Genomic DNA, 21,328 nt, shown 5'->3' with positions numbered 1-21,328 from the left:
ACAATGATGACACCACTTCAAAGGAAAACACTCACAGGTCAAAGCGAAGGTTCTGCTTCTCCTCAAAAAAGTAGTCCAAGATGTACTTTCGAACAAAGTCTGGGTTTAGGGTGTTGTCTATCACCTCCGTTCTGCCAAACTGTGGAAAGAGAAAAGCCACATGAAAAGAATGGCAAAAACAAATCACTGCTTTTTGAACACATAGAGTTGGTGTGCTGTTTTCTACTGCCGCTTAATCTTTTTCTCTTTTTCTTTCCTACATACACATACATTTGCCGAGGCCTGACTAATGGATGTGTTTTCACATACTGCTGTTGCTGTGCGGAGGAAGCAGAGGCTGTGTTTCCTGCTTCCTTGATCCCCACTCCTATCCCACATTAATTACAGCAGGATAACTCACTCATCAACCCCACAGAGAGAGAGAGGGAGAGAGAGAGAGCGGTAGAGGTGAGAAAATGGTGTGCAGAGTTACAGAGAGAAACAACATGGGCGTACTTTGAGAGAAAAAGACGACTGAATAGGTATGAAGCGCATCGGGGGAAAAGAAGCCGTCAAAAATTGTGGAGGGGGGAAGGGTTCGGTAGCGAAAAGGAGGGGATTGAGAGGGAATGGGAAAGGAGTGGGAGGGCTGACACAGTGATTAAGACTTCCTCATTAGTGGGAATCTCACTCCCGAAGTGTAACATGCAGGGAAATATGCCTGATAAAAGCCGGGCGAATATCCACCGACGCCTGTACAAAACAGCTGATCAACAGTTTCAAATGTGAGATACAGTACATACATGAATCATTTAAAGCCCCCTATAGGATAACCATATGAATTCAATCCCCCATCAAAATTAAGTGTCTTTAATTACACATTGAATTGCGTATGTTAAACATTTGTTGGGCACAAGCACTAAGAGAATGCAGTTGTATTGTAGCAGTTGATGAATGCAGTGATCTGAAGCATGTAACAGTTTCTGGTATCATGGATGGACATTTACTTGAGGAATCAATATGCTTCAACCAAAGTGCTTCGTATGTCAATATTCGGTAAGCACAGCTTGTTCTATTCAATTCATTCTTTTATTGATTGCAACACCAATAATGAGGAACGATTCTGCTAGTGCATCTATGCCTTATCAGCATTTGTATGACACAAAGAAAACCAAACAAACTCTTGACACAAGCCAATATTGACTCTTATTGTCTCTCTTAAATTAAGTTACATTAGATTTCTCGCAAATGAACTGTTTTAATCATGTTATTCTAAACGGATCATCTCCATCTTAATCCTTCAGCGATTTTGCTGCTGCTACCGTAGTGTTGATTGAATTACCACAGCAATTGGAATCAGGGTATTGCATGCTGCATGATTTCTTAAAGTAAGAATAAACTAAACAAAATACAATACATTGTGGGCAATTAGGACAAGAGAGCTGCTTTAAAACAATCCACATTTCAACACAACGTTTGGAGCACCTCTATAAACTCTGTGTTTTTGTTTAAGGTATTTAACTGTGTGAACACATCGAATGAAAATCTAGCTTGAACTCCAGCAAGGCAGAAAGGTGGAGGAACGGAAAAGGGATGTTGAGTCTGTGAGCCAAGACTTTTTCTAATAGAGCCTGAGGTGTTGATGAGGCTGTGTGCACATGTTAGTACAGAGGCAGGCTATGGCAAAGATGAGATCCATAATGTGATTTCCCTGCTGAGTGGAGGAGACAATACGGTGCTGCAGAGTTCATTAGATACTGCTGGGCTGCTGGAGCTGGCTAATGAGAATCTGGCATGGAAGTCCCTGACCTGCACCCCTCAACATGTACACACTCACACTCACACAGATGCAGAGCGGCTCGAAAAAACACATAAATATGGTGAATTTAGCTTTCAAGGCTAGCCACGGCTCCTGAAGAGACATGCGGTGACGAAAATTGAAAAGGGAGCGTGTCCCTTAAAACACAGAAACAGAGGGAGGAAAAACACTTAGACAAACACGCACACACACACACACACACACACACACACACACACACACACACTGGGAGTGAGCAGCCCCAGCAGAAGAGAGCGGCAACGGGACATGGCTCTAATCCTTAATTATCTTGTGGTTCTTTGGTTCAAAAGCTGACAGAGATTTCATTATCTTCTTCCCTGGAGCAGACACCAGCCACCGCTGGGGATTTGTGCCATGTGAATGTCCTGTAGCTTTTTTTTGGGGCCAACATGGGTTTTTAGTTTCTGTGTACCATGTTCAGTCGACCGTAGCCCAGTGCTGACAAAATGAGCTTGGCGGAGCTTTTTGCTCTCACAGAGTGTGGTAGATTATCGTAGTGTGAATTAGTGAAGACTTATCTGTTTTGGCCTTCAGAGAAAGGCATTGGGGTGTTTTTAAAAATGACCCAAGATAGAGACAAAAAAAAGGCAAAGAATATTGAACATACCCCCAGGAATGATAGAGAGTTAAGGGTGCTTTAGTTGTTGAGGGAGGACAAAACCCATTTCTATCAGGCTTGTGTGTGGCGTCATTGGGGAAATAAATCAGAAAGTTTGTCAGAGCTTTCAGACCCAGCTGTGATTGTGTGAGGATACGTCACGTGTACATATGGTGCACAGAAATCGGCACACACACAGGCACACACACACACTGGTGCAGCAAAATGAAGCACCAACAGTAATATCTTAAGCAAATTAGAAAGCAGAAGAAAAAATCGAAAAAGGTCAGCCATGTTGTCACATCTTCGTAAACGCTCATGTAAATTAAATTAGTGCTATTAACCGTCTCTCACACTCTGCCTCTATAAAAGCGGGGAAAATAAGCTTGCTCTACAATTTTTGTGTAAGTGGTGTGGGTTGACTGTAAGCCTGATATGGACAAATTGATCAGGTTTGCTTCAAGCTTCATGGACCAACCTTGGTGGAAATGTTGCCTTGTGGACACAGTCAGATTAGCAGGTTATGTGACACCCCAACTGGCCCAAAAAGTCTTTATTCACTCACAGTCATTACAACAAAACAAAATCTACTTGGCCTAATCAATTGAAAACAATATTATTTCTGTACAGGGGGAGCCAGCAGGGAGCCAAGAAAGGACTCTGATGTGCATGCTGTATGGAGCCAAACGTCCAAAGGGTTTTTTGGGCTATAAATGAGCTTGTAGCACGTGTAAGTTCAGCCTCTGGCCCATCCCGAACAGAAATGCAATGGTGGAGAGGTGAGCTGTAAATGAGATTGCCCAACGTTGCTATATTCAGAGCGTAAACACGGTTGGTCACTCATTGTAACTCAGATGCCCACTGTGACGACTGTCTCAAAGAGAGGGTAAATGTGCTTCTTCCGGGGGAGAAACAGAGAGTCCAACAGTAGCTGTTCATGGTTTGTTAGCTTTGACTACCAGCGTTTTGATGCTGCACTTAGTCATCAATTTAGGCAACATTTTGTAGAATCTAAAGAAATTAAAGGCTTATAATCCCACAGTTAATGCACAGACGGCTTCGGAATGCAATGCTTCCTGTCATCTCTGTGTGCTTATTTGAGTGTGATGGTTCACACCTGCCCAAACAAACCACAAAAAAGGGGGTAAATGCTTGTGTGAAAGCACCCTTGGTCCGTAACGGTAGGTCTTTGTAAAACTCAATTCAACAGGTAATTTGAAGATAAGAAGTTCTTGAAATTGCAAGTGTATCTGTATGTATAAGGTGAAATGTAACACTGGGTCTGTTTAAAACAGAACAATCATATTGTTGAACTACCATAATATCACATAAAGATTGGGTTCTATACTACCGGGACTTACATGACCACTTTCACATACAGTATACTGAGTGAACTCTCAGTGCAAATGGCCTCTGGACCAGTAAAAACCCCTCCTGTCAGACCAAGCATAAAATAATCCATTCACCAAGGATGTGTCCACCAAATCTACAGCAAAGCACTTCATCGTGCAGTAGAATGAACATGTGCAACCAAGCATACAGATGATTTCAGTTCTGGGCTCTTGCATAGTTAAAGTGGACAAGATGGAGACATTCTTCATCTACTCTAGACCTTTACAGAGAGCAAGCTGCATTCACTTGACATATTATGGCTTGCACAACAAATAGCGGAGGAGGAGGAAATCCTCATCAAATGTGACCCAAGCCTAGAGGTCTTGTCAGTAAAATGTGACTTAAATGTCCCTGGTGAGTCCCCTGTTTGGCTATGCTTGTATACTGTGTTTGGAACAGTTCAGTCTCTCACAGCGCTGCCTGGAGTCGAATCAACACCCACCACCTCCAATCGATCTAATTATGGATGTGATGGTTTATCTCCGCGGGGAATTGCTCTCAATATTTCTAGTTTTTTAACACAAAATCAACGAGGGAAAAATTTGAGTTGAAACTAAACAAAAGAGAAAAACGCTTGTTTATTTAATTTTGACTGATGTTTGTGACAGGATAAACAGCATGTCTGCCTTACAGTGAGTTGTTGTCCAACTTGGAAAAAAAAGTACAAGGGGCCTTCGGTGGGAAGCGTGAAATTCATTTTCAATGACGGATATAGCTTCAACATGTGTGTCTGCCTAGTGCCCATGCTTTATAGATACACATATTTATATATATTTTATCATGAAAACATGCATGTAGTCCCCAGCTGTTCCTCAGCTACATTTGAATGAAAGCCCATGTGGCCATCTGCTTGAAGAGGATAAACACACAAGCAGGACATGAGGGTCATATGACTGTATGAATACATATGAAATCCATTAAATTATAATTCATTATACATTCAAAGTAGAAAAGGTCTGCATGCATAATGTCTTTGGAAACGCTGAGGCATCGACGATTTGTGCTGTGGAATGAGTAATGGTGTCAATGCATGGGGGCTTACATCAAAGATACATACAGTAATCTGCTATGTGAATGCGGGCATTAGTTCAGAGGTGTAAATATTCATAAATTCACAGATTGACCTACTGTATAGTAGGGAATGGCATTAAAAAGACCAGACTTCATTTACTTAAAGCGGCAACGAGTAACTTTTAAAGATCTTTTAAACAGCCTCATGTTTCCTCTAATAATCATAAATTACCTTTAACAGCAAACGAGACCATCAGTGCAAAGAAATACGTTTTTATATAGTTTTTATTACTGCATTTGATCTGGTCGTACACCCAGTCCGATTTTCGGTTCACGCGTGCATGCTCTATGGTCACATATCCGTATTGGTCACAGATTTCAGTGTGGCGCAGGGACGTGATTTGAGAAGCCTATCACTCCAGGTGAGGGAAGGGGAGCGGGAGCCTTGTTTGAGACAGTTGTTTGTCGTCATAATGACTGATAACGGAGCTGAACCATCAAAGAAAAAAAAAGAATGCAATGAAGAAAAGCTAAAAGGGAGAGTGATAGTCGGACGGGAGGGCGTTGCCAAGCAACGTATACACAATTTCACGCAGCGAACCTAGACTGCAGTGTTTACTCCTAAATGAATGAGCGGTAGCCTACTAAAACAAAGTTTACTTTGCCTCACCAGCATCATCAGATGACCATTATTCATCTGAAATAGTCATTATTTACAACATAAACACATTACCTCATCGTGATCCATACTAACTAACTGCCATCTCTCGTTCATTCGCGTTGTGTGAGGACACGGGGACTCGTTCAGCTCCGTGAGAGGTGACAATGCATCAACTCATTGCAATCAGGTGTGTTTAGCACTTACTGGCATTAGTTGATGCTGTGTCACCCATAGACTCACGGAGCCGAAAAGAGTCCGGTGCCCACACTTTCAACACACGGACATGCACCATATTGCTTCCTGATTATTTGAATCTTGCACTCCCTGCACGAGCTAGAAAACAGCTTCACGACAGTTGGCGTCGTAATAATACTACCGCTTTTGTTCAAAGGTGTCGCCAACGTGCCGACTTACTCGTAGTAGCTTTAACTCTATTTAATCATGCAGGTGTCCCCTCTGTTATTACAGTACCTTCTACTTTCTAGGTCTTGTAACTGTCATGTCAACCCATGAAAACAACAAAAAAACAACAATGTGTCAGTCCATCCCACAATTATTTCTGACTTTCATACCATGTCTGTCGTTAGCGGCCCCAAGCCTAATCTGTTCCCACTCAAGACGTAAATCCTTCACAGTAGGTGGAGTCACATATAAGTACTCTTTTGTGTACACAAGAATACAGATTAGTGTTGGTTTGATTGACATTTCCTCAGTCACAGCTGGTGAGGGCAGTGATTTAAAGCAAAGGTGCAGAGTGCAGCTTTAAAAGGTACTCTATAAGTGGCTTCAAGCAATATGAAGTGTAATGTATTGATAGGACATACGGACACAATGGACAGGAGACAGGTAGAGACACGGTAATGCTATACGGACCACAAAGACCAGACAAGGCACAGTGAGAGCTAGCTCAATGCCTCCCTTCTTTTTGGTGTGAAAATGTGCTGTTTAGTCCCCAGAGTCTTAACGCATTGATCTTTACATTGTGAAGGGTTTTTCTTTGTTGGCTGAAGCGCTCCAATTAGAGAATATTTCCCTGGCATTTTCAGACAATTGATGGCTGAACGGCTTTAACGAAGCATTCATACTGCATGCTCACACTGAAAAGAACAACAGAAGGATGGAATTGTCTTAACTAGAGTCTCTTGTCAGTCAACACACACACACATACAAGCACAAACACACATGCAATGTCAACACAGCAAATAATTGGACCTAACTCATTTCTTATGGTGTGTGTGTGTGTGTGTGTGTGTGTGTGTGTGTGTGTGTGTGTGTGTGTGTGTGTGTGTGTGTGTGTGTGTGTGTGTGTGTGTGCGTGTGTGTGTGTGTGTGTGTGAGAGAGAGAGAGAGAGAGAGAGAGAGCACACTCACCTCTCTCCACTGTTTGGTTTCAACACCCTGTGTATAGAGCACGCACACTGTGGAAAAAGTAGCAGATAGGGACCATAAGTGATGATGAGACCACGGAAATAAAGAGAGGCACAAAGAGGGAGACGAGCAGTGCAAAAGCAGGCAGATTCCAAAGGGTTTTTAACTCCAGCACAGTGAACAAACAGCCACGGCACTCGGAGCAAAACAAAGATTTTTACCAAATCTCAGGGCAACAAATCCACAGAGCCAGACAAAAAAACCACACCAACCACCGAATAATGAAGACGAACACTCAGTCCATACGGCGTACTCACATGGATCTGACTTGGAGAATGTGTCTTTGTCCAGCAGGTTTCTGTAAAATGAACAGAGAGAATACAAACAATGTTTTAATGAGTGACACGTTGCTCCAAAGGAGGTCTGACTTTTGTGTTGACCCTCCACACTCTTCATATAATTGTTGCATTGGGAACCAAAGCTATCCACACACCACATTTCTTTTTTCCCTCTCCCTATCTCCACCCATCCTTTCTCATAATGTGCAATTGTGCATACACATGAAACATGCAAAATTTTACTCTGTTAAGTGACTATTGAGCCCGTCCCTTTCAGGCCTTTCAAGAGATTTCTCTCCACCACACTTGGCATCAGAGACTACCCATTAATCTTTGACAGTGGCTTCTGTTCACGTGTCGGCTTCTGATCATTTGTTCAGGTCACGGGTTGTGTTATCTAGGGGGGGGGGTGGGCACTTCTGTAGGGGGTGGGGAGGGGGCACTTAGTTTTAGAGGAGTGCTCTGTAAGTGGCTGCAAATGGCTGGAAAAATAAATCAGTTTTGTGATGTGAAATGCAATGGTTGAGGTTTAGTATAGGTGTCGGTGAAAATGAAAAAGAAAAGAAAAAGCTTGCTAGAGGTAATGGATGGATTGTGTTCATGTTGGTTTGAAACCGGAGCGGACTTTGTCGATGCACAGACTTCCTCCTTTGCTCTGGTCATAATTACTCTGTCTCCCTAGACCTAGAGTATGCTGTCACATGCCATTTAAACACATATGTGTCATTACGGAGCACTCTCTGTATGGCCGATGCTGTCGCTCTCATCGGGATGAAAGTCTTATATTACATGAAGTATAGACTCCGTGTGCAAGAATGATCAAGTACGACTAATGTGGTGTCATTTGTCTCACCCTAGTAGCTAAGAGGAGAGATGTCAATCTATCGAGCCCAGCGTATAGGCATAGGCCTTATTCTAAACAGCCAAAGCAAGTCAAAACACCTGTAGGAGTAACATAGCTGTGGCACATGGGTGTATATCCCACAATGCATTTCAACTCATGTCAGAAGTATTCACTATTCTTCTGTAAAGTAAAAAGGCTTACTAAAAACCAGTACTTTAATGACTTCTTATCATTGTCGGTGCACTTCCAAAGCAGTCTCAAATCAATATACCTATTTAGTTCCAGTTGAAATCAATGACTGTATTTGCTACTTGAAGGTGCGCGGCTGGAGATAATAGCATAGCTCAAGTTCTGCACGTCAAAGAGATAAGAGAGCACTTACACATGAAACCGCAGCCATGAAGTATTTGGGTGCACAAATTATTAACATGTTATCGTATCGTTTTATCCTATGTGCAAGTCTGAGTAATGAGCACAAATACCAAAGCTCATAGAAATCGATGACTGCTGGTTTTGGTATCTCGTAACATAGCGGCCTGATTACCAGCATGTGTGTATGTTTACTGGATGCCCGTCTTTCTCTGCCCTCCAAACACACAGCCCTCCCTACCTCTTTTCCATTGCATTCACACTTTTCCCTTCAAGGTATTACAATTACGATTAAAAATTCAGAATGACAAACAAATGCTTGAGATTTGCTCTGTGAATTAGACGTGCATTTGAAATGTATCATCCAGTAGACTTTAGAGTTGCTTATAAATATGCCGGTTATCCCTAATTGTAATCAGAACCAATCAATTCCCTGGCTAACGGTGTTTATTAGCAAAATGTAACCTATCACTGATCTAATTTTAGAGGAGTCCTCTGACCATGAAGTTTGATTAGCGCCTGCAGCACTGATTGCCAACAAAGGTTAGAGACAGAAAATTATAGGCGTATGCAATGCAATGCGTGAGACCAAAAAGGTTGATATCAAGGGGTCTGTTTTAAACAGTGCTTTTCTCTGCCTAGCGTCTAGCGCTAGCGTCTAGCCTCTGACACTTAATCTGTGAAGTGCTGTCTTTTCACTTTCTGTAAATGCTAATATGTGATTCAAATTCATGCATGAGAAAATTGGACGAGTCAAGGCAATTAGCTCAAACATCCTTACATCACTTGCTTGAAATAATATCATCTAAAATAAATGGCGGTGGGCATTGATTGGTAATTTATTTTACTCGTAAATTATTATATGAGTAGAAGTTATGTTTGGAAGCGTGAAATAAATGAAGACTACAACGTTCAGATATGATCAACCAATCTGATTGCGTGACACGTCCAAACAACATGTCGTAGGAGGTGTGCACGCGAGCCTCTGCAACCATAAAGTCCTTCTCTGTGTAGACCTGCGAATACATTTACATGTATCTTACCATAGCATGACTACAATGTTATTATTACAGTAGATTTAGTAATCATAACCTCTGGAATCAGACACTTACAAAAAGACAGAAAAGGGGACAGAAATCCAAGGTAATCCAAGGCATATATACAATTGAAAGTCAAGTTAATGATTTTTTTTCCAACTGTCCTTCTTGTAAAGCATTTTCCATTAATCTATCTCTCACTGACATACTCTATCGAACTCTTGCCGTGTTTCAAGTGTACATCTCACATCTCCATCATGCTTGCGTGACCTTTTTTAATATTCCTGCCAGAGGCTACTGTGTACCCAACACTATTACTCTTCTTGTTTGCTTTTGCGTGTTCACTCATTCATACATAGTGACATGGGAGCCCTCACTGAGAATCCTAAAGCCTGCTGGCTCCTCTCGATTATTGTTGCTGTTTCTTCCGTGTTTCATTTTCCTCTTGCTGTTGTCATACATCTCCAACTGTTTTTTCTTTCATCAGCCTCAATCTATTTTTATCTTTTCTCTGATTTAGTATCTCTCGTTCTGTCTTCTGTGATCTAAATTGATTCGAGAACTGCATTTGTCACCACTGAGGAAAGATAATTGAATAAGCCAATCGGAGCGCACACTGCACTGCCTGTTAAAGTGATTTCACATCCTCATAAGAAATATTGTGTTGTTAGAAGAAAATAAATTTAGTCAGGAAAACATTTCAGTTTTTCATGCTTGTATGCTGATTGTCTCAGAAAGTTTTGTTCCTAATGATTGGCAATCCCTGTTTATTTCTGCCTTATTGGGACAATGTGGTTGCGTTGCTGTAGACTGAACTACTAACAGTGTAGAAAGGAGACTTATGCAACATGCACATTCATGCAGTAGTAATATATATCATGTTCAAAGTTAAACCCTAACAGGAAGGGAACATGTTTCTACAGAATGAGTACTTTTCCTTTTGATACTTTCAGCAACTTTTGCAGAATATACTTAGCCTACATACATTTAAAGTAAGGCTTTAAATGCAAGGAGTTTGCTCAGTGGATTGGTAGGTTTTTCAGTTTGGCATTTGTACATTCTACAAAGGAGAGGATCTGAATACGTTTTTCAATGGGAGAGGCTCCTCACCCAGAAGTGTTCATTTGAGTGCAAACTCTTAACAAAGGCATTCTTTCATAGCATTGTTTTATCATTACAGCCAATCTCATGGAGTTTGCCTGTACCAGTGAGCATGTTTAGCAAATTATCAACTTCATCCAACAATCTGTGTGCATGGGAGATTCTTTATTTCTTTCACTTCTTTATAAAGAGAACTCTGAGGAGGCGATAGGGGAGGTTGCTATTTTTCTCACTTCAGCTAAGAAATTATACATTCCGCGTACAGATATGTGTGGGAGTCTGCCTGACCTTTCATTCAGTCTATTTATATGAAACTGTTGGCTCTGAGCGCAACAGATTGTGTTCTCTCAAACCTAGCCTCATCTTGCTTTCATTTACATACACCTGTCCTTTATTTCCCAACATTCACTCAGTCAACGCATATATATATTTTTTATTTGACCAGCAGCTGGTTTCCCTTTTTCCCGTCTGACACCTATACATACCAGAGATCACAGGTTCAAATATTTAAATAAACTATATTTCAGCACCATTATGTATTATTAAAGGAACCCTTTGTCACCTTTGATTAATACAGTGTAACATTGAAGTGATAAAAGATCGTTCTCTGCAACTGAGGCAATGTCGACGTGATCAAGTAGTTCAATTACTCTCCCTGTCCTATGAACACATGTCATGACCGATACTGTGAGCAATTTAATTGAAGCCATCGTTCATGGGATCAGACGGCTAAGATTGCCAGCAAATGCCATCACATACAACCATATACAGTATATCTCTGATCTAATAAATAATGATGGAAGGCAAACTGGGTCTGCCACTCTGTGAGCGTGGGAATTAAACACAGAGCATCCCCTTCATGTGCTTAGGGAGTACATCCTCTTTCTTACAAATGGTGTTCCCATCTTTTCAAATAGATAATTGGTGATAATTGATCATTATACTTTGGATCCAACAATTGAAACCTTATTTTCTGTAGAGCATGCTAGATAAGCAGCCTATGTTATTATGGGAATGTACTTAAAATTCAGCCTATTCTATGAAGCAGAATATCCAGAGCCCGTACATGTAGGCAGCACAATAAGCTTTTTGTTTGATGAATTTCATTGTATCTTGACTCTGGCTACGTATGTTGGATGTTGCAAAGATCAAATGAATAAGGACTGTCATGATGTTTGAATAATTGAGAACATTGGTGCCACTAAATATTTAAAAGCTTCTCTTTTCTGACAGGTACATTTTGAAGCCTTTGCTCTGGACCTCAAACAATTGTCCAATTGTATGTGAGATCCCTTAAACTGAAGTGCTTGATCATTTCTGATTTCTGATTCATCCATTTAAATGAAAGTATCCATAAAAAACTATGATTTCCTTTTGGTTTTCCACGTGGGAAAACAGCTCAAACTGATCAGTAGTAGTGTACTATTTGGCCAATACCGTTTTGGTCAAAAGTTATGAGAGAAGGATGAACTTGTACAGATCTTACCATTTGTCTTTAAATATTCGGAGCAAGGTTCATTTCCACATTTGAAATTCCATTATTACAGCAATAGTCATGCCAAGTGTTCCACTTTGCCCTCCTTGCAGAATAATGTTAATCTTTCAGTATGAAACTCAACACAGAAAAATGAACATTCCTCCATATACTGTACTTCTAGACACTCAAATAGGAAGTGGGACAGGAGCACAAACAAAAGGCTGCATTAACTGATGCCTAAAACAACCAAGACACAACAGCAGGATGGCAACCTGAGCGTATTCAAATCTAGGTCTGCTGAAACAAAGCCTCATCAAATAGATTCTCTTATTACCCTGTATCAAGTGCAACCCCCCACAGCATACGCCCTCCTACACACTAACCCCCGAGCCAACAGCGATCGTGCCCTACATCTTGCATTAAACCTCATCCAAGATTTCATCTTCATGAGGTGCTCATTAACAACAATATACAGCCTACGTCAAAATTCCAGAGACATATACCGCAGGGGTGCGTGTAGTACTCAAATGTATCCGTGAAAGCTCAAACCAATTTTAAGAATCGTACAGAGACAGAAAATAATGTCTCCAGGGTTTTAGACTATGGTAATTAATGTAAAATACAGTTATCTTTAACCAATAGTGAAATCTCCTGATGCGTCTTCACGAACCAGTGAATAGGAGATTGCTTGAAAAAAAGTCATTCATAATTTGAGGTCATTGCATGTCATTGAGTACAGTAGGGAAAAAAGTACACACGGAAGCTCTGAAACAAACAAATCACCAGTATGATGAATAAAAAAAAGGAGTTTACCTTAAAGATGTGATAAACTTTTCACCGGGCCATCGTTACACAACTACTGCTAAGATATGAGCTATTAAAAATGTGCCACCAGATTTGCATTAGGTGTTGCATAATCCATTTCAAAGGAATATGCAATACTGAAGGGGTTTCAGACCCAACTTCCCTGAAACACAACTTCCCTTATGTAAATGAGGTCAGGAAAAGATCTGAGATGTGCCGAGGCAATGGGGGGTGTGGAGGGGATGTGGGTATGTGTGTGTGTGTGTGTGTGTGTGTGTGTGTGTGTGTGTGTGTGTGTGTGTGTGTGTGTGTGTGTGTGTGTGTGTGTGTCTCCTGTGCGCAAGGGAATTTGGCAAATCAAGAGAGCAGCAATGTAAGAGAAAAATTAAGTATAAGAACAAGAAAAGGATAGGAGGAAAATGTACGTTGGAGAATGTGACTGTATGTGAGAAAGAGAGAGAGAGAGAGAGAGAAAAAGAGAGAGAATTGGGGTCCTCAGAGATGAGAACGGAAATAGACAGCGAGTATAACAGAGTTGCTCTCTTCAACAGGGAGAAGAAACGAGACCCTGTGAGGCAGACGCACAGACATCGCACTAACTTTATTTACCGAGATCTGACACATGCCGCAATAATTAGACAGCTCCTTCCCCGGTAACCTGCGGGAGGCTCCTCAGCTCTCCAACTCTAAGCGCTCTGAGTGAAGGCTGAGGAAAAGGGCTGATGAACATCCAGGGATGAGTGCTTTCCTTTCTGAAGAGGCGTTTGGAGACACGGGGAAAAAAAGTGAGCCGAGGATATTCTTGACTTGGAATAGAGCAGAAGTCAGCACAAATAGGCTGCCACAGGCTAATTAAAAACTTTGGGAACGAGGACTGCTCCCTCATACTTCTCACTTGTATAATGATTCAGAAACGGCATCAGTTTACGCTGTATTGTATATAGGCATTATTGGTTGCATGAATATTGTATATTGACCAAACTACCAGGATAGATGTGAAGTCTGTTGCCAACATTTCAACCTGCTCTGTGGATTGAACAATGTTTCCAACACAGTATTCCTGGAAAGTTAAGTCAAAAAGACTCTGAATGCGTCAGTGCTCCGAGGGTAAAAGGTTCCCATCGAGGGGGTGTGTTACTGGTAGTATAATATGACAGTTTGTGGGTGTAGAATTGATCTATACTGTATGCAGCCAAGGCTCTCTTTGCTTGACCTCTTGCTTGCACAAAAACAAGCACAGCTTAGACTATGGGGAAGCTGTGCATTATTTTCTGTGTGTCGAGGTGTGTGTTTGTGTTTGTGTTTGTGTGTGTCGGAGTGTGTGTGTGTGTGTGTGTGTGTGTGTGTGTGTGTGTGTGTGTGTGTGTGTGTGTGTGTGTGTGTGCGTGCGTGCCAAATGGAACCTCACACTGCATATGCCTTTCTACACTCTCAACCCAACGATCCTGCCCTAAATTTTGCCCTCTTGAATTTTCACCAGATGAGGAGGTCATTAACAATAATATACAGCCAAATCCCATTTTTTATATTAGGTAAGCTATGCCAGTGATCACTCAACATCGTTCATTGAAACTGTTTCAGAATTGTTTATCATAACTTTAATACAAGAGCAATCAGCTAATATTCCTGGAGCATGTGTTGAGAAAAGATATGGGGAAATAAAGACAACTGAAAGTGTATTGGGGGGATAAACATGTATAGTATTAGTCAATACACATTTGAACAGTTTTAAAATCGGCTCCTTGAAGCTTCAGTATTGGTTATATTTTTGTATTTTTAACAAACCCTAGACTTACAAGCCCATTTCAGATTAATTTTGGTAAAAGGAAAAATGCATTTTTCCACCTCTAATAGCTTGATGTTTTGAAAATATGAGGTGTTCATCCAGCAATCACAATTTTGTTACTAAGGAAAACAGACAGAGTGTTTTTTCCCCAAGGACATTTAAGCAAAAGCAAAATGAAATGGACATGTGGATGGATGCTTCAGATGTCAGAGGAAGTGAGGAGACGGAAGAATAAGGTAAAAGAGAGGTGAACTTAGAGAGAGAGAGAGAGAGAGAGGAGCTATGGTGGAAAATGAAACAGGGAGGGGCAAATAGATGGGTGAAGGGAGAAAAAAGGTAATGCAGACAACGCAATGGAGCTAAATGTGTTGAAAGTGATACAAACATCCACATACGCTAAGTGATACAAACATCCACATATACGCTAAAGTTTGGGTGTTCTTTGCAAATTCCCATACATTTTACGGGTATAATAAAAAGTGGCCAAGGCATCTCGTAAATAAAGCTATCTTGGTAGCCTCAATCATCAGAATCCAGACTTTAGGGCTGGCATTGCTGTAGTGTCGGATCGATGGCAGAACCAAGCAGGATCGTTTTTCCCACCAGCTGTTGAATTATTCAGGCCAGGGTTTCCTCTGGGGAGATTCCTGCTCAGCCTGCCGGACAAGACACTTCCAGCTCAGCACAGCCAGACAGGGAAGCTCTGGATCATCAGAAAAATTCCCAAACAGCATGGAGACATTGCGCCACAGCCAGATTCAACAGGGGTCAGGTAACGGGGCAGGATTAGGAAAATTGGAATGGTTGTGGACTGGAGCCTGACAAAGTGTGGGTTATTGATAATTTATGGTTTGCGCCTTTTTTTTTTATGTTAGCTGCAGAATAGGATGTAGGCTATCACTTTTTTGTCATAGTTGTCAGGTTATTGTGACAAACTTAACATAGTGCTTCTCAGGTCCTGTCACAACTCAGAATGTAGCCCGTGTTTTGCAGATAAAACAGGAAATCAAACTGTATTGCACTCTCTGATCGAAAACAGTGCCAAGAATTCCCCAGCTCTCCACCCTTAGATTTACATCATGCTGGATGTGGGTGCGGCAAGATTGTTGAGATAAAAGGCAAAATGGAAATGAAAGTGAGCCCATATTGTAAAAAAAAAATGACATCCTGGGAGAGAAGGTTTTTGAAACTACTTTAAAGTAGGTCAGTATTAAATGTGTGATTTTTTCAGGGAAAAGGGTCACTGTAGTGAGTATCTTGTTATCGGATGTCCTTCTTTTGCGGGCCCATAAGATGTGCTCCTTTAGCTAAGAGGATACTATATATATATATACTAGCTCTATTTGCTTATATACTGTACTAGCCCTAAAGGTTTTACAATTCATCATAGGAGGGACATGAATGTCTATAGTAGATTTTATTGCAATCCATCCAGTAATTGTTGATACATTTTAGTCCTGATAAGGGGAGGGGTGTGGGGTGGATGAAATGACTGCCCAACAGACCCACAATGCATCCCAAGAACATCACTGCATGGCCAAAACTTTAGGAGTGTAAAGTTGCATTTCAGAGGTTTTACAATACGACAAATGGCTGTTTAAAAGTTTATGAAGAGCGGACAGAAAACACATACTGCTTTCTTTACTGTCATTAATTTGAATTAAAATCAACAACTGTCTAAAAACTCCCAAATGCAATCACAATCTCAAATGTTGTAGCAAGAAGGACTGGTTATGCACTGCCCGACCGACCGACACACACACACACACACACACACACACACACACACACACACACACACACACATCTATTTTCCCCTCAGGGTGTTGGTATCTCCATAATCATATCCGGATCCTCTCACCCACACTCTTTTCACACTTCTCTCTTCGCTGTACCAAATGAGACGATCTTGGCCAACCAGTCCATCCTCCACTGCAGGGTGCACTGAGCCAGAGCTGAAATAGCAACATGGGCTCAGAAAAGGCAAACAATCTACTCTGAGGAGTGAACTCAGTCATGCATTACCCACTACAAGATGCTGACACAGCCCACAGTTGGTCAAATTGGCAAACTGTCGCCATTACTTTCTCACTCGCACTGAACCCAAAAAAAGAAGAAGCTAAAATTAAGTATATTGCCTGACTTTATTTTGAGGGTTTTGTGTGGAGTGATAAGAAATCAGCACAACTGGTGCAGTGTGTAAAGGATTTTCAAATAGTGATTAGTTGTCATGTCAAATTAACTGCACCAATACTCTTTTGTCGACAAATAAACCCACTGGCTGCAATGATGACTTACATGAACATCGTGCTTTCGGTATGAAAATGAGTGTGTTCACCTGAAAAGGTTCTCAACACAAGACATCTTATACGATGTGGAAAATTGGACACACGGTGGCTTGGTGGTGGACGCCAATGTTTCTGCTCATTGGCTCCATCAGCCGCCATAAGGGAATAGAGCTGGCAGATCCAAACCCGAGGCAACACACCTTGGGCAATCTCAGCTCATTACCTGAAGCACACCAGCTTTTGTTTCTAATTATAAGTGGCACACACTCAAATTACCGTCACATTGTCAGGAAAATTTGTTCAAACAAGCGTGAAGTTATTCTTGGAAACTCTCCAGGCATTTTTTAGCTCAGACAGATCACTGATACTGCTGAGTGCCCCAGAAAATAGCCACAAATAAGCATTCTTGCTGTTGCTCTCCAGCCACTGGAGGCGTCCAATCACCTGTGTTCATGGCCTTTGCTGGCATGCCATTCAAATCGGACATAGTTTATTGTGTGTTTCACAATCACTTGTAGTGGATGTGCTCCTATTAATGACATGAAGCGCTTTCTTTCTAATGACCAGGTGGCGATGGCTGTCCACCGCTGTGACTCACATCCCTCAATAGCCCTGACTGGGTGCTTTGAGGCTGCCATTACTCCATGGCATATGCAGAGGACAGATGCTTCTGCACAGTGGGTGCTATCCACACAGCTAAATGACAGTTCCTGAGCCAGTCTTGTTTGCGAGAAGGTTTTAATGATCAGTCTATAGGTGCAAAGTTTTCATTTTATGTTTTTTTTCTTTAGATTCCAGCTGAAATGAAACTCTTTGGCAGGAAATGTCTTCGAGATGACTTTGGAAACTTGCAAGATATTCCCCAATGTAATGTAGCTCTGATGGAAAAAAATAATAATTCATATGCAATTTTCAAACATATCACAGATGCTCAAAGTACTCACAGTGATGTATTGCAGCACAGAGTGCCAGAGATTTTAATGATGTGTGCATGTCTTATGTGTCACATCTTTTCTCTGACCTTGCTCTTCTGGGGAACAGGTTTACAGGTAGAGTATGAGAGGGCAATAACTCACCACACTAACAGAACCGATGGAGTCAGTCTCATGAATGACAGCAATGGTGCCAGTGGATTAAAATGTGCATCTATCTTTTATGTGAAAAGTGAAGAAATGGTATTTAACCATTTGGCTGTTGGTGTGTGTCAGTAGCAGCAAAGGAAACGCCAAATAAATCCAATTATGCAATGCAATATTAAGACTCATGAGATAATGATAGCAATTACTATTATCCAGCTCCGATAAAATGCTACACAAGCGAGCCTTGGACCCCCATCAAATGTTAATGATGGCACCTCCAATTACAAAGACCATTCAGGTTACCCTTGACCTTTATTCTAACACACTGCTGCTAAATAAGACGTGAAAGTTAGGGTCCAATGATTTTGAACATTGTTACAAAATTGGAAGAAAAAAATGTATTAGTCCTGTTGAAGTCCTTTTGCCATCACGGAAGCATCAGTACACACCTACAACATTTGGTTGGGTTTGACAGTGTGTCCATGAATATTGGAGCTTTCTTCACCCATCACAATATACTGTGGCTGCCTGTGTCTTCTCAAAGAGCAGTGTGGGGTTTAAAATGAGGAATGTAAAAAAAGTTAATGTCAAAATGAAATGATAGAAAATAAAACGAGAAATATCCAACTAGCTTTCACAAACTTAGAACCCAAGTTTGGAGGTTGGCCCTTTGAGATGTCAAAAATGAAACAGAAGAATATATCAAAATTTAAAGATTCATTGTGGAAAAAATTTCTTTTTGGAAGACTTTTTGTCTTTGCTAGGAAACAAATACTGTAGATACATTTTCCAGAACTTCTTCTGGAGAAACTTTCAAATCATGTATTGTTTTAGCAAATTGATATAAGTTTGTGAAATAAAACGTTCATGATATTGTTGTTGTATTTATGTTTCTGTATTTGGATAAAACTGAACTTGGCTGGAAGCTATTTGCTTGTCAATGTTAGCTTATGAATATCATTGCTTTAAGTACCAAACAGAGGCCACAGACTCCATCCCCAATAATAAATAATAATCGTAACCCTCTAACATGTTTACCGGAAACCTAGAAGGAGAGAGAGTGAGTATTTAGGCGGCCCTCCAGTTCACCACCAATAAATTTGACTTTGTCTTCCCATGACTCCTCTGCTCTTGCCAGTAAGCCGGCGAGCCTGTCAGCCAGAGAGCACAGATCAAAGCCTGGTTCCAGCCTCTCAGAACCATCATTAACACACACGGAGAGCGTTAGCCCTCTTCCTTTGGACTTAACATCACTTATGTTCTACAGCAGCTGACCGCAGCCTCACCAGGCCATATTTGTATTCAAGTGGATTCTCCCACTCGGGCGCAAGAGCTGAAAGACACAAGCTGCTTGACACCAAGTGTGCAGGATGGAAGGATTCCATGGCTGCAGTAATGAGACAGTTAAATCTCAGCAGCAGAGCTGACGGAGCTGATTACAGCCATTTCTGTGTTAAGACGCTGACAACTGAACAGTGCTGCTGTCAGGGATGGAGCGGATTAATGGTTGTCGGGAAACGGATAAAAAATCAGCATTTTTATAGTATGATCATAGAAATGAAAGCAACAAAAATAAAATAATAAACAAGTCTACTCATTCGCAAAGAGGATGACATTTTGTTTTTCATTAACATAAAAGAGCAAGTAAAGGAATATATTGCTTCAAAAGCTGTGGATGAGCTCTTGACATGTGCACATTCATAATATTTCCAGCATGCCTTTAGTCCACTTTATTGATTTTGTGAAAGCATTAGTCACAGGCTGTCCATCAGTTTGCAGAAAGGAATGAAAAGGGGCATTTTTTAGAGGCAAACACCAGCATTGAACTGTGAAAGACGGTGGTCAGGAAGCATGTTTCCTGTCTACAATGCACTCACCCAAGGTGTTAGTTAGTAAGTAAGGGGGTTGAGAAGAATTGATTGGTTCTGCCAGGCTGGAAGGAGAGAAAAGGCTTCCATATGTCTTTTGTGTGTCCAAACAGTTCCTCACAGACAACCCTCCATACAATATGCTTTCTGTAGATCAATGCAGTCTTTTAAGCAGCAACAGAAAAAAAACTGTTTTGTAAGCACAAACAACAACAGTGATGCATATTTAATGAGCACTGCTTCTGAGCTTTATAAAGTATTTTAATTTGTCTCCCAAGTGAACTATGGTAGGGTTACACATCTGCCTAAACACACACACACACACACACACACACACACACACACTTGTGACTACAAAGCTGCCTACTGACTACCAGTGCTGCAGAAGAGAGGCAACATAGGAAGGCAATGGCTCCCAAGAGGATGTGGGTATTTGTTGGAAGTGGTTGGAGTCAGAGAAGCAGAGTCATCAGTGCTGCAGGTATTATAGTGACCAGCTCCACAGTGCTACTAGCTTAATACCACTGCAGCCTATTAAGTAGTAAGAGGAAAAAGAACAAGATCTGCTTGGCCCCAACAAGATTTTAAAAATATCCCATGAGTGAGGAGTGTTTCATTAACAATGTAATTCATGAACTGTAAGCAGGTGGTTACCACAGCCAGTGTGTCAATTTGGAGTGTGAAGATGCAATAAGGAGAGGTGATAGTGTGATGCCCCTATGGTTGGACACAGTAGCGTCATAATCCCTGTGGCCAATCCACAGAGCATGTGCAAAGGGGGCACTGAAATATATAAATTAATAATAGCACGATATCCTCAAAGGCCAGCGCAAATTGCAACAGGCCGTTTTAGTGTGGCAATTATCGCGTATGAAAGTTGTGTACTAAAGTGGCGCACTTCAGTCGCGCAATACCTTTATGCTCCCCTTCTCTCTATCTGTTTGTCTCCCTCTCTCTCTCTTCAACACTTGTGCGCTTTGAATTATATCTCAAATAAGTTTGTTTCCCCCATTACTCATGTAAATGCAGAACAAGGGCAAACTGCGCATAGCTGGCAAACTTTGTGTTGGCGCCGGTATATACTTAGTGCAAATTCCTTTGTGGGTACGGTACTAAAGCGGGGAAGATTGCGGGTGCTATCTCGCCGCAATTAATTTGCATTTCTCTCTTAGAGGCTACTTGCCAATATTCAAGATGGATTAGGTGGTGCAATTTCAAATGTATTCATGGGGTTTTAAGGCTTCTGAAATGAGGCTACATATATTTATGTAAATATATATACATAATGTGTGCATTTATTTCAGAGCTTCTGGAAGTCAAAATCATCTAACTGGCCACCCTTGAGCAGTCAGTAATTTCCAAATCATAGCTTAGCAACCATAATAAGCATAGCAACATAATTAGGTATGGCAGCAGCTTTGGAGTTTTCAACATGCCAGAGCATTACTTGGTTATTATGAGATAAGAGTTTGGAGTGTTTCTTTCTTT

General features: G+C 41.2%; 1 protein-coding gene across 2 annotated transcripts in view; it reads right to left on the bottom strand.

Annotated features, from left to right (window-relative positions):
* The window catches only part of cpne5b (copine Vb), a gene marked incomplete at both ends in the record, with an annotated part of 92,700 nt that overhangs the window by 65,232 nt on the left and 6,140 nt on the right, over window positions 1-21,328 (bottom strand). For both annotated transcript variants that reach the window (XM_080025332.1, XM_080025331.1), the window contains 3 exons: window positions 36-139; window positions 6,853-6,899; window positions 7,167-7,207. In XM_080025332.1, coding sequence (XP_079881458.1) covers window positions 36-139; window positions 6,853-6,899; window positions 7,167-7,207 — 192 coding nt within the window. The remainder of the gene's footprint in view (window positions 1-35; window positions 140-6,852; window positions 6,900-7,166; window positions 7,208-21,328) is intronic.

The sequence above is a fragment of the Ammodytes marinus genome (assembly GCF_949987685.1).
Source record: "Ammodytes marinus genome assembly, chromosome: 4".
Lineage (NCBI taxonomy): Eukaryota > Metazoa > Chordata > Actinopteri > Uranoscopiformes > Ammodytidae > Ammodytes > Ammodytes marinus.
The sequence above is the reverse complement of the archived record's forward strand: the minus strand, read 5'-3'. Positions and strand labels throughout refer to the sequence as shown.